Source organism: Nannospalax galili, unplaced genomic scaffold (genome assembly GCF_000622305.1).
Source record: "Nannospalax galili isolate Female #2095 unplaced genomic scaffold, S.galili_v1.0 scaffold664, whole genome shotgun sequence".
Lineage (NCBI taxonomy): Eukaryota > Metazoa > Chordata > Mammalia > Rodentia > Spalacidae > Nannospalax > Nannospalax galili.
In genome coordinates, this window is record NW_008354274.1 from 4,932,974 (window position 1) to 4,947,357 (window position 14,384).

Below are 14,384 nucleotides of genomic sequence, written 5' to 3' on the forward strand. Positions count from 1 at the left end.
CACACTGGGGAGAGAGCAGCTCAGTCTGTAGTCACTGTGGAAAATGCAGGACACAGGTGACACAGCCTGGTGCTTTGGTCACAAAGGCCTTGATAATGAAAGGCTCTAAAACAACACTTCTCACTTGAGCAAAAAGCCAGAGTCTGAAGGCTCTGGGAGGACACATAAGAGTGCTGACATCTCAAGGTCACACTCCAATGTGGCCAGAGACACTGAATCCCACAGTAAAGCAGATGTGTGAGAAGAACACAGGCCATGAAAGAGCCATGGCATATCCTGTTTTTGAGTTCACTGTAAAGGGCATGCCCCACTGGGCATGGCAGCTGATGCTTATGAAGCCAGCATGTGGGAAGCTAGAGCAGGAAGCGCTCTGGTTTGGGGCCATCATGAGATTTTATATATATATATATATATATATATATACATATATATATATATATATATATGCATGTGTTTGTGTATAACCTATCTGGGTCAAGACCAGCTTGCATGCTGCCTGCACCCTGGCTTGTGGATGGTGAAGACGGTACAGTCGCAGACAGGCCAGTCTGGCGAGTGCAGTGGAACTCACCTGCCTGGATGAGGACAATGGAAAACTGGAGCAGAGGTACAGAGTGCACAGTCCACTCGCCATGTGAGGCAGTCAGCCGCTCCAGGAGTGCACCCACATGCTTGTGGTAGAGGTCCTGACTGCTGGGCACATCTTCAACCTCTGCCAGCGTGTCCATGGTCTTCTGGGCCTGGAGGAGGATATACAAAGGTTGGGACAAGTCTTTTTGCTTTTAGAGACAGGTTCTCATGCAGCTCAGGCTGGCCTCAAATATAGTCAAAGATGACCTTAAATTTCTAACCCACCTGCTTCTGCCTTCTGAGTGTGGGGATTACAGGTATGTGCCAACATATCCAGTTTTATGTAATGCTGGATATGTAACCCAGGGCTTCATACATGCTAGGCAAACATTCTACAACTGAGTTACACGCCTAGCCCAGAGCCTAATTCTTTTTTCTTTTTCCATTTACTTGTTTTGCTTATTTTGTGGGGGAGGAGGCTGTGCATGTCACGGTACATGTGTGAATGTCAGGAGACAATTTGAAGGAGTTGGTCCTCTCCTTTCACCATGTGGATTCCAGGGATCAAACTCAAGCTGTCAGGCCTTTGCCCACTGAGCAATCTTGCTGGCACCATGGAGTACAACTTGTTTTTAGTCTTTTTTTGAGACATGGTCTCCCTTTGGTCCCAGCTGGCCTGGAACTCACTATGTAGACCAGGTTGGCCTTGAACTCACAGAGATCCACCTGTCTCTGCCTCCCAAGTGCTGGGATTAAAGGCATGCGCCACCACGCCTGGCAAAAATAATAAAATGTTTTAAAAAAATAAAATCTTTTTAAGATGTTAAAAAAAAAAAAAAAAATTCTTGGCGATTCCCTTGTTATCTGAGGTCCATGACCCACAGGAACCTTCAGGTAGTCAGAAGGACTGGTCCAGAAGCAATGACTGCAAAATAGAGGTCCTTCAAACAGCAGGCAGAAGGGTCCCAACAGGGCTGACTGTGGACACACTCACACTGACAGTTGGATTTGCATTTACCTCTGTCAGTGATGTTTGTACGGAAATTAATCACACTGACACAGCCGCCCACTTGGCAGTGAAGAGCCAGTAGTTCCTGGGTTCTATGCAGATCCAGGAGCCCAGTCACTTGAGAGCAGGAAGGTCTGAGAGTTGCTCAGAGGCTGTTCAAACAGGGGCTCTGCCCCATAAGAGCCTGGTGCAAAGTGGTTTAAGGAAACTTGGTAAGGTGTGGGGAGATAGCTCAGTCAGGAAAGTGCATGCCTTGCTGGTATAAGGACCTGAATTCAAAGAAAACAAATAAAAAGGCAGATAGGTGGCCTAACGCTCACAATCCTAGTACTAGGGAGGTGCAGACAAGGAGGATCTGTGGGGCTGGCCTACTTAGTGAGCTCCAAGCCAGTATAAGACCTTGTTAAAAAAAATAAAAAAGGTGGGCATGGAGAGACAGCTCAGTGGTTAACAGCACAGACTGCTCTTGCACAGGATTTGAGCTTGGTTTCCAGCATTCATGTTGGGTGGTTCAATCACTTGTAACACACACACACACACACACACAATTAAAAATAAAGGGCCAGGAGGGGTGGCCCATGCCTTTAATCCCCGTACACAGGAGGCAGAGGCAGGAAGATCTTTGAGAGATAGAGGTCATCCTGTTCTACACAATGAGTTCCAGGCCAGCTGGGGCTACCAGGAACCCTTGTTTCAAAAAAATTAATAAGTGAAATCTTTGAGGGACTGGAGAGATGGCTCAGAGGTTAAGAGCACTGGCTGCTCTTGCAGAGGACCTGGGTTCAGGTCCCAGCACTGACATGGTGCCTGCCTACTGTTCATAACTCAGTGGCCATGGGATCAGACATCCTCTTCTGGCCTCTGTGGGCATAGCACACATGGGTGTACTTACATACATGAGGGCAAAACACTCAGACACACAAAATAAAAATAAATAAATTTAAAGTAAAATCTTTAAAAAAAACAAGGTAGCCGGGCGTGGTGGCACACACTTTTAATCCCAGCTCTCGGGAGGCAGAGGCAGGCGGATCTCTGTGAGTTCAAGGCCAGCCTGGTCTACATAGTGAGTTCCAGAACAGCTGGGGCTACAGGGAGACCCTGTCTCAAAAAGACCATCCCCCCCAAAAAAAAACCCCAAAAGCCCCCAAAAACAAAAGACAAACAAGCCAAAATTCACAAGATGGATGGTGCCAGAGGAGCCATACCCATGGCCTGACTGCTGGCCTACATACACACACACACCCCTGTATACCTGACAGTGGACCTCTGACCTCCATTCGCATACTTGTGTACCTACATACCTACATGTATTCACACAAAGAAATAAAAAGAAGCTGGGTGTACTGGGATACCCAGATGGCTAAGGCAGAAGGATCAAGAGTTCAAAGTCAGTCTGGGCTACATAGGGAGACCTTGTTTGAAAAACAAAAACTCATCCAGATGGCACACACCTTAAATTCTAGCAGTCAGGAGGCAGAAGCAGGCAGATCTCTGTGATATTAAGACTAGCCTGGTCTAAATAGCTGAGTTCCAGACCAGCTGGGGCTACAGGGAGATCCTGTCTCAAAAACAAACAACAAATAACAATCCTCCACTAAAAGCCTCCAAATCAAGGAAACGGGCTGAGACACAGTGCCAATCTACTCCCACCCTCCACCAACTAGCTCTCCCCACCAAAACCAGATGAAAGGTAAAAACAACTTGTTGGCTGCTCTGAAGGGATACAGGAGGGCTGCTCGGCCAAGCCAGTCACCTTTTCACTTGTGACTTCCTCCTGGGAGTTTAAAGCACTAGGGATCCCTAGAAAGATCCCTGGCAGCAGCTGCCAGGATCAGTTCCTGACCTGCTGTCATCCAGCAAGCTGGGCTTCCTTCCTGTGGCCTGCAGGCACCATCCTGCCAAAATTTATGGCCCTATGGGTGACAAGTTGTCTTGGAAGACAAATGATGCATAACCTCTGCAAATGCTGTCTTCAGAGGGAGGAATCAGAGTTGAAAAGTTCCCAACAAAGCAGAGACTCCACAGGACACCCAGGGCTCCACAGAACACCCAAGCCTCCTGGAAGCCCGCAGGGCTGCAAGAGCCCTAGTCCGAGGCAGCAGCTTCCAGGTGCTTGCTGGAACCCATAGGGACTGCAAGTTAAGAGGTGTATGTATGTGTGTTTTCTATGTATAGGTATGTGTTCATGCATATGCACACCAGAGGAGGCCAGGTTGATACTAGGTTGTGTTCCTCAATCACTCTCCATATTATTTTCTGAGACAGGATCTCACTGAACCTGGAGCTCACGGATTGGCTAGACTGGCTGGTCAGTGAGCCCCAGTCATCCTCCTGTCTCCCTCTTCTGCTTCTCTTGTGCTGGGATTATAGGTGTGAGAGTACTGGGGATTTGAACTCACGTCTCATGCTTGCATGGCAAGGACTTTACCAGCAGCCATTTCCCCAGTCTTACGTTAAGAGATTTAAAAGCATAAATCCAGGTATGGTGACTCATAAATGAAGCTGAGGCAGAAGAACTGCCTTGACTTTAAGGCCAGCCTGTGCTACACAATGAGATCCTGTCTCAAAAACACAGAAACAAAAAAATAAAGAGAGAACAGATTTTGAAAGTCTACACATTGTCAAGGGACGGAAATAATTGCAAACTGGGCTACAATCAGCATCAGACAGCTGCCAGTTTTCTCTACAGCTAAAGGCTGCCTGTGAAGCTTTGAAGCCCCAGAGAGGCAGGGGCTCAGGGGCTCAATGGTCTGCTTTCTTTACTGCAGGTGCTGAGATGAAGCACCTTTCACTTCTAGATAGAAGATAGGCCTACAGGTGGAGGGATGCTCCCTGAAGCCACCTTGTGAGTGACTCCTCCCAAGTGTTCCAAATTCTTTCAACTTTGCTAGTCAAGTCTGCCTCAGATCTGGAATTCAAACAGGCTGGAGACTGATAGTGAACAGCTATGTTTCCTGTAGAGAGAGACTGGGGCTGCAGGCAGCTGTCAGCCTACCTTGTTCCCAAGGGCCATGGCTCGGGAGACAGCCATTATTGTCAACAGCACCTCCATGAGTTGCAGGCTGGCCACACAGCAGTCCTCCCGACACACAGAAACCAGAGCCTCCACACACAGCAGCAGGTGCTCCAGGTAGAGGTCCTGGAAGAGACCAGTGGACATCAGCATCTCCCTCCATCCCACAGTTAGTGGGGCATTAGGACCCCCTGCACCCTACAGCCAGTGGGTGCCAGCATCCCCCTATAGCTCCACAGCCAGTGTTCAGTCTATACATGCAGCAAGAATAAGAAGAGCCACCAGGCCCCATTCAAGGGCTGGTAGGTCTTCCACTACGAGAAAGGCTTGCAGGGAAACTGAGTACATAAGGATTAAGGGCTCATGTTGTTATTTTAAAATTTACAGCCACAAGCTGGGCATGGTGGCGCATGCCTTTAATCCCAGCACTCAGGAGGCAGAGGCAGGTGGATCTCTTGTGAGTTCAAGGCCAGCCTGGTCTCCATAGTGAATCCAGGCCAGCTGGGGCTACAGGGAGACCCTGTCTCCAAAAGACAAAAAAAAAAAAAGAAAAAATTTACAGCCACGACTGGTGGTGTGTGCCTGTTATTGCAGCACCTGGGAGGTAGAGGCAGGAAGATCTGGAGTTCAAGGCCAAATTCTTTTATATAATGAGTTAGGAGTCAGCCTGGGCTAGATGATTATCTCAAGAAAACTCCCAATCCCCAAAGCCTCACATTTAACAATTGTACCACAACAGTCACTATATTGGCACAATGAAATGATGGCATATCTTGGATCCACTTTAAAACACCTGGAGCAGGTTGGGGAGGTGACTCGGTTGCCAGAGCCCCTGCCCGACATGGACAAAGCCTTGAGTTCTATGCTTAGCACGACAAAAAAACAGGCATGGTGATGCCCAGCTGTAATCCCAGGACACACAAGGTAGGAACAGGAGGATCAGGAGTTCAAGGTCATCCATAGTTACATGTGAGTTTGAGGCTACCCTGGGCTACATGAGACCCATTTATTATTTATTTTATTATTTATTTTATTATTTATTTATTTATTTATGAAATGGGGCATGCCACAGTGCATGTGTAGACAGGACAACTTTGTAGAGTCAATTCTCTCCTTCCACCTTTATGTGGAATCCAGGGATGGAACTCAAGATCATCAGGTTTGCATGGCAACTTGCCTTTACCTGTTGAGCCACCTTACTAGCTAGAACTTGTCTGACTCCAACCCACCAACTAACCAACAACCAATCCCAGCGCCCTCCCCAATCCCATGTGTATTTTGCTTTTACCTGCTTTTGTGCAGTTTTGAATATTTCTCTTTTAAATATTTATTATTTTTATTTTAGGTGTATGAGTGTTTTGTCTGAATGTATGTAAGTGTACCACGTGCATACAATGCTCACAAGGCCAGAAGAGGGTGTTGGATCCCCTGGAATTGGGGTTACAGATTGTTGTTAGCTACCATGTAGGTGCTGAGAATTGAACCTGGGTCCTCTCCAAGAACAGTAATGGTTCTTAACCACTGAGCCATCTCTCCAGGGACTAGGGAAGCAGAGGCAGGCGGATCTCTGTGAGTTTGAAGCCAGCCTGGTCTCCATAGTGAATCCAGGACAGCTGTGGCTACAGGGAGATCCTGTCTCAAAAAGACAAAAAAAAAAAAAAAAAATTCATTTATTATTTTTATTTTATGTGTATGCGTGTATGTCTGCATGTATGTAAGTGTACCCATGTAGTCAGAAGAGGGTATCAATCCCATGGAACTGGAGTTGCTAGCCACCATGTAGGTACTGGGAACCAAACCTAGGTCCTCTGCAAGAGCAGCCAATGCTCTTAACCCCTGAGCCATCTCTCCAGGTCTCCTGCCTCTGCCTCCTGAGTGCTGGGATTAAAGGCATATACCACCATGCCCAGTTTCTCCAACTTCATTTTTTTGGTCTTTTTGAGACAGGGTCTCCCTGAAGCACCAGCTGGCCTAGAACTTGCTATGAGACCAGGTTGGCCTTGAACTCACATAGACCCGCCTGCCTCTGCCTTAGTGCTGGGACTAAAGGTGTGAGCTACCACGCCTGGCCCAGTTTCTCCAACTTTTAACAAAACCAAACTTGATATTAAAAAAAAAACAACTCTTCTAGCTAGGCATGGTGGCTCACACTTGGAATCTCAACTCTCAGGAGGCTGAGGCAGGAATATTATGAATTTGAGGTCAGATGGAGGTACACAGCAAGTTCCAGGTTATCTAGTAAGATCTTGTTTCAAAAACCAAAATCAAACTGAACAAAGTGCAGACTTCTAGGGATGGAGATGTGGCTCAGTGGTAGAGTACTTGACTGGTATTTGTAAGGTCCTGGGTACAAACCCCTTGCAAAATACACACATACACACACACACACACTCACTCAGGTTCTCTGATTGGTTTTGTATCCTAAGTCTAGCCAAAATTGACTGCTCTCAGCCTCAGCTGCATTGGCTATAAAACCAGGACTGAATGGCCAGCAGAGCCCAGGGAAGCAGCCACCATGGGCTGTGGGAAGGCAGCAAATCCTCAGGCTTTACTGCTTGCCCTGGCTTTACTGTCCATCTACCACAATTTACAAGCTCCCTAAAGTACAGAATATACAGGAATGGCAGCTACAGGCAACTTAGAAATGTGATTTATTAAAAGAAAAAGTAGCTGAGTGTGGTAGTGCACACCTTTAATCCTAACAGCCAAGATGCAGATCTCTATGAGATCAAGGCCAGCTAGGGATACACAGACCCGGTTTTGCTTTGCCCCAAGCCCAGCCACATGACTGAGGAAGGGGCAGAACCTTGGATTCTACTGCCACCCCCAACCAACAAAGACAGTGAGTGTCCTGCTCCCCCCACCCCCACCACTGACGGGAAGTGAGGTGAAAGGCCAGCAGCTCTGAGATGGCAAAGTCTCTATACACTAGATGAAATGGGAGGGCTTTTCTGTTCCTGCAGAGGCAGGGATGAATGATAGGATGCTGTTGGCGCTGGTTTTTAGACAGGACTGAATGAGTCATCCTCAGGTCAAAACTGTTTTCCTTACTTTAGTACCTGTCACTACACCTGCTCCAAAGACCAAGATCAGGTTTCCCTCTAAGTTCCAGGTGTGGTATTGCCTCACATACCTGGGCCAGTCAGACTCACTGTGCAAAACAATCTACACAGACTCCTGCTTTAACAGAGGCCTTTCAAGTTTTTTCATTTTACTTATTTAATTATTTACTTATCTGCAGTGCTGGGACCTAAGGCCTCCTGGATGCTAGGCATGTATGTACTCTACTGCTGACCATGCACCCCAACCCCTCACTGGGAGATTCTAGGCAGGTGCTCTACCTGAGCTACATCCCTAGCCTTTGACATGTTGAGGGAGGGTATCACTACATTAGGCAAGATGACCTTGAACTCACTTGGTAGCCCAGACTGAACCTGAATTTGTTATCCTCCTGATTCAGCTTCCCAAGTTATCCTCCTGATTCAGCTCCCAGGCTGACAGTCCTGTGCTATCATGCTTGGCCCAAGTTTTACTTATTTATTTATTTACTTATTTATTTCTTTTATTTTTTGGTCTTCTTTGAGACAGGATCTCCCTGTAGTCCCAGCTGGCCTGGAACTCACAGAGATTTGCCTGCTTCTGCCTCCTGAGTGCTGGGATTAAAGGTGTGTGCCACCAAGCCCAGCTTCAAGTTTTATTTTTTTTTATTATTTTTAAATATTTTATTTAATGTGTACAAGTGTTATGCCTGCATGTAGGTAAGTGCACCATGTTGTGCAATGCCCACAGAGGACAGAGAGGCTGTCGGATCCTCTGGAACTGGAATCATGGACAGTTGTTAACTGCCATGTGGGTGCTGGGATTTGAACCCAGGTCTTCTGCAAGAACAATCAGTGTTCTTAACTGCTGAGCCATCTCTCCAGCCCCCCAAATTTTATTTTTTTAAGATTTATCTTATTTATGTGTGTGTATGTTTCTGTGTATATATGTGTATGTGTGCACAGATGTCTTCAGAGGCCAGAAAAGTGGTGTCCTGGAGTTACAGGTAGTTGTGAGTGGCCTGATGTGGGCACTGGGAACCAAACGTGGGTCCTCTGGAAGAGTAGCAAATGCTTTTAAACACTGAACAGTCTAACACCTGTAACACTTGCGTTCTTGTTTATTTTTTTAATTAATTTTTGATTTTCTTTTGGGGGGGGGGACACAGTCTCCCTGTAGCCCCAGCTGGCCTGGAACTCACTATGTAGACCAGGCTGGCCTTGAATTGACAGAGATCTGCCTGCCTGTCTCCCGAGTGCTGGGATTAAAGGTGTACACCACCACACCCAGCACAAAGTCTTTTGTATGTGCAACATCATGAGTTGAAGACAGAGGAAAACTTGTCAGAGTCGCTTTCCTCTTTCCATCATGTGGGTCCTAGAGACCAAACTCAGATCATCAGGCCATATGGGCAAGTGCCTGCTTAGAAATCTCACTGGTCCTCAGTTTGTTCTTAAAGAGGTTCTTAACCTGTTCTCATAGATATAAAAAATGCAAAGTGTCCCCCAAGGCACTTGACACAAAAAGAAAGTTGGGAAGCAGACTTAGAAACAAAGTAACAACTTTGACCAGACCCAACACCTTCATCCTTTCCTGTCAAAGACTCAAGTCTGCCAAGAAAGGAGTGATATGTTCGTCCTGGGTTTCTAGTGACAGTCACTGGTCTTAGGGACAGAACACACTGGCACACTGGGAGAAGGGCCTCTTGATTCTTTTGCCCTGTGAAGCTCTGTCAAAAGCTTCCTCTTGGGCTGGAGAGATGACTCAGCAGTTAAGAGCATGCACTGCTCTTGTAGGGCCCTGGTTCGGTTCCCAGAAGCCACATCAGGCAGCTCGCCACCTGTAACTCCAATTCTGGGTAATCCAATGCCCTCTTTTGGATCTCCGAGGGCAATGCACTCATAATCCCATACATAGGTATATACATAATTACAAATAAATCTTAAAAGCTCCCTCTGCCTAGAAGTCTAGCCAATAATTTTCCCTCAGTTCAGCAGAGCCTGAAAGGTCGGGAGATTCAAGCTCTCTGTAACTGATACTAACAAGCAAGTGGTCACCTTATCTTTCCTCTTTAAGCTTATAAGCTACATAGAAAACACCTGTGCAAGTGTTCAAGCCACACGTTTTAGAGGTAAAATGTTCTCTCAAGTCTATGCATAGCAATCAGTTACTCTCAGACCCACTCCAGGGAACATGCACAGCTGACTGGCAGCTGTGACCCAGGGGTTCTGGGAAACACTGATATGCTGTGAACACTGGCCTGTCCCCACTCCTGGGACCATAGCTCTACTCCTCACTGCAAATTTTAGAAACTGCTTTATGTGTTTATTATTGTTTAAAAATACAATGCCTTTAATCCTAGCACTAGGGAGGCAGAGGAAGGTGGATCTATGTGAGTTTGAGGCCATTCTGGTTTACATATGGAGTTCTAGCCAGCTAGAGCTACAATGAGACCGTCTCAAAAACAAAGCAAAATGAAATGAAATGCCTTACAGGTTTCTTTTCTTTCTCGTAGTTTATGTAGCCCAGGCTGGTCCTGAATCTACAATCCTCCAGTCTCCCCAATGCTGGGATTACAGATCTGTGACACCACACCCATGAACTCTGACTTTGAGAAAGAGAAACCAGGGTTGACTGCTGACTTCCAGCCCAGCTTTGCCAGAGTTGAGTCACCTCTGGGTATAGAGGCCTGAGCAGGACAGCTGGCCACTAGGTGGAACCCAGGCTCGGGACAGGAGGACCAGGGCACTCGAGGATAGGGGTGGGGGTGTGGGGGACATGGGGGGGGGCGCGTGTAGAGGAATGCTGAACACATCCAATACAGTAGCCCTCATGTCCTTAGCAGAAAGAATTAGCATTATCCTGGGAATGAAGGCAACAGCCAGGCAGCTCTGCAAAGGATCTGTTTTGTCAGGTCATAGGCGGTTGCTTCAAGCATAGGACTTAAGTGCTAAGTGACACTGCTGACAGAGAATGTGCTGTTTGTATCAAGATCAATGTAGTGGGGCTGTCCCTTGTCTCTAGGGTTGGACCCAGGGTTTCCCTCAGAGCTATGCCACTTACCCATGTCCACCACAGCAGCACAGCCAACTGGACTCTCCTGGGCAATGATGGTGTCCCAAGCCATCCAACAAGGCAGCCGCTGGCACTAGCAAGATGCATCTTAACTGGATGTAAATGGCTGCCTTGGCTGGTGGCTACAGTATTGGACAGGAGCTGCTGGCACTAGCACCTGGGGATGCTGCTTGCCAGCTGGCTACCATCAGTAGTTACACTCAGGGAACAGCCAGCAGGGCTGCCTCCCATCTCTAGCCCTAGGGTGCCCTACTGCCTGCCCCTTCTAGATACCCACTTACATTCTCAGACCCCTCGCAGATGTGCTCCTGGGCCAGCTCTGTGGCAATGACCTTGATGTGTGGCTGGAGGGTATCCCTTGGGCAACCTCGAATGACAGAAGCGAGGACCAGGAGTCCAGATGGGGAGGGCGCCTTCTTCAGCATGGCTAAGATAAGTTTCAGGAATACCTCGGGGCTGACGAATGTGCCGATGAGCTCTGCAGCTCTCACACACTGTAAGAAAGATGGGGAGGCAAGGGGTTCTGAAAACACCTGCCACAGCAGGGCTCCCATCTGTCCTGGGCATGCCTTGCTTTCTACCCGCCAGAGGGCATGGTGTGCAGGACCCAGGGAAACATGACTCCTCCCATCTCCGGGGTTGGAGGGGTGGGGTCTAACAACGACTTTAAGGCAAAAGGCACTCAGGACTTTGAGGTAGTGTCCAGCTCTGCCTCCCAGCAGTTCTCCTGCCTCACACCCTTCGCTTGACATCAGCAGCCCAAGCTTCTCACTCACACACAGGCACATTGCCTCTACAGCCTGGGCCCCACAAGGCCAAGGTGAAGATGCACAGTCACAAGCCTGACCCACAGGCTCCACGCCAATTTCCATTCATAAAACATTACCAAGGTGACATAATACAGAGCTGGACAGCAGTGAGGGCTGCCAGAAAGGGCCAGGTGTGGCTGGAGAGGAAGGTGAGGAGCCCAGAGCACAGGACAGTCCTACATCTGCCTGAGAGCTGTACACAGATGGAAGGCCCAGGGCCCAGCATCTTTATGGGGTCCTGTCACCATTCCCTCCCTCTCCTTCAAAAACTGGACCAGGAGATAGAAAGTCACTTTTATTCTGAGCAAAACAGAAGTTCAAAAATTTTATACTGGGATGTCAGACTTGGTGGCACACGCCTTTAATCACAGCATGGGGCAGGGTGGGGGGGCGGCGGCACGACAGTTCAGTTCAAGGCCAGCCTGGTCTACATAGCCAGGCCAGCTAGGGCTATAGGGAGACCCTGTCTTTAAAACACTGGAAAAAAGAGAAAGTTTTATACTGGGGTCTGGAGAGAAGCCTCAAAGGATAAAACACTTGCTGAACAGGCCTTAGGACCAGAATTCAGATGTCCCAAATCCAGGAAAAAGCTGGGCAGGCATGGCAGCCCCCTGTGATCCCAGCACTTCAGAGGCAGAGATAGGATTCCCGAGATGAGGTGGCTAAGACTAGCTGAATCAATGAGCTCTAGGTTCAGAGAGACCCTACCTTGATAATAAAGAAGAAAGAACTCAAGGAAGACAACTATGGCTCTATGCACCTGCACACATATGTACTCCCACGCATGAACACACATGCATGCACAGTACACAGACACATATATACACAAAGTTCTGTGTAGAAACTGGGTGCCTGGGCTGGGGAAACTGGTCTCCCAAGACAAGTGGCTCTGCTGACAACCTGGTCCTTGGAATCAGATCACTGCAGGGCTCAGGCAGCAGTACACAGGCTTGAACTGCACACAGCCCTGTGTACTTGAGGGTTCAACAAAGCTTGCCCCACATGTACAACCCGTGCCAGGCCAGTGGCTGAACTCAGGGAAGGGTAGTCACAGCTGGAGGCAGAGGTGCCCATGTCCTCACTGTCCCAGGGCCCACATAGCTGACACAGCAGGGCTGAGCTCTGCCACCTGTGAAAGGATGTGAGGTAGACACTCACACTGCTGACCACAGCTTTCTCCTCATCGGTGCATGCCTGCTTCAGGGTTCTGAGGATGATTTCCAGGTGCTGCGTGATGTGGTCCTCTGCATGCAGCAGTAGCACAGGCAGCAGCTGTGCTGCCTTCACCCGGGTCCCCACCACCCAGTCAGTGATGTCGCGACAGATGGCAGGAAGCACCTTGGAGAGGTTCCTGAAGACCAGTTCCCGGCAGCCCAGGCTGGGGCGGCACTCTGGGGGGTAGGGAGGTAGAGAAGATGGTAAGCACACATAGAGCCAGCCTCAGAGACCTGTATGGAGAGCGGTCAGTCACGCTGACAGCTTCCAAGTTCAAGAGAGAAGGGAGAGCCAGGCAGCTCAGACCTGTGACCCCAGCACTCAGGAGGCTGAGGCAGGGGGACTGAACTCTGGGCTACACAGTGAGTTCCAGGCTAGCTGGGGCTGTAGGGGGGACTCTGTCACAAAAAGACCAAAAAAGTTTTTGGATTAGCTGAGTATGGTACACATCTTTAGTCCCAGTACTTAGGAGGCAGAGGCAGAAGAATCTCTGTGAGATTGAGGCCAGCCTGGTCTACATGGCGAGTTCCAGGCTAGCCGGGGCTATAGGAGACCGTCTCAAGAATAAAAAAAATTATAAATTAAAAAAAAAATTGGGGGGCTGGAGGGATGGCTCAGTGGTTAAGAACTGTGGGTGCTCTTGCAGAAGACTGGGGTTCAAATCTCAGCACCGATGTGGTGGCCAAAAACCATCTCAAAAATGAAAACAAAAATACAAGTAAAAAGGAGGTGGAGGTGTGAGGTCCTATTTTCAGTCCCAAGTACTGTAAACAAAGGGAAATGGCTAAGGTGACAACTCAGCAGGTTAAAAGTGCTCACCACAAAAGCTTGGTAACCTGTTTGAGCCCCCAGAATATATCTAAAAAAAAGCTAGATGTGGTTGTATATATCAGTAATCACAGCACACCTACAAGAGACAGCAACAGGAAAATGGGTCAGAAGCCCTCGGCCTCATTAGCTGCTGGCCTGGAGTATGTGGCATTGGTGGAAATAAAGAGACCCAGCTTCAAAACAAGGTGAAAGGTGAGAACCAACTCCTGAAAGTTGACCTCTGACCTCCCCAAGTGCCATGGCTCCTGAACACCTGCAATTTCTCTCACACACATAGTATTAAAAAGTTCCTCTAAACAATTTAGTGTATGTGTGTGTACAGCACACATGTGGAAGTTAGAGGATAACCTGTGGGGGTCAGTTCTCACCACCACGTGGGTCCTGGGCATGGAATTCAGGCTGTCAGACCTGATGGCAAATCCACCAGCTCCAAATAAATACATAAAATCAAGAAGTGAAGGATTCAGGCAGTGTGGACGAAGGAGGTTAGAGGATAACTTGTGGGGGTCAGTTCTCACCACCACGTGGGTCCTGGGCATGGAACTCAGGCTGTCAGACCTGATGGCAAATCCACCAGCTCCAAATAAATACATAAAATCAAGAAGTGAAGGATTCAGGCAGTGTGGACGAAGGAAAAGCTACTTCTCCCTCTGACTCCCCTATTACAAGTGACGATTATGGCTTCTGGCTTCCCACTCTGTCCTGGACTAGGTGCTGTTTCCTGTACCCACAGGCTTTGTTTTCAGGACATGCTTTGCAAAAAGCCATTGCAGACAGAGCAGGTTCATCTACAATGTAGCAAGTCTTCATCCTTCATCCTTCC

General features: G+C 48.2%; 1 protein-coding gene across 2 annotated transcripts in view; it reads right to left on the reverse strand.

The window, feature by feature from the left end:
• Positions 1 to 14,384, reverse strand: part of Dnaaf5 (dynein axonemal assembly factor 5) — a 47,763-nt gene that overhangs the window by 21,827 nt on the left and 11,552 nt on the right. For both annotated transcript variants that reach the window (XM_008851447.3, XM_008851446.3), the window contains exons 5-8: positions 12,674 to 12,906; positions 10,988 to 11,200; positions 4,575 to 4,718; positions 572 to 740 (exon numbers count right to left, since the gene is read on the reverse strand). In XM_008851447.3, the coding sequence (XP_008849669.1) occupies positions 572 to 740; positions 4,575 to 4,718; positions 10,988 to 11,200; positions 12,674 to 12,906 (759 nt within the window). The remainder of the gene's footprint in view (positions 1 to 571; positions 741 to 4,574; positions 4,719 to 10,987; positions 11,201 to 12,673; positions 12,907 to 14,384) is intronic.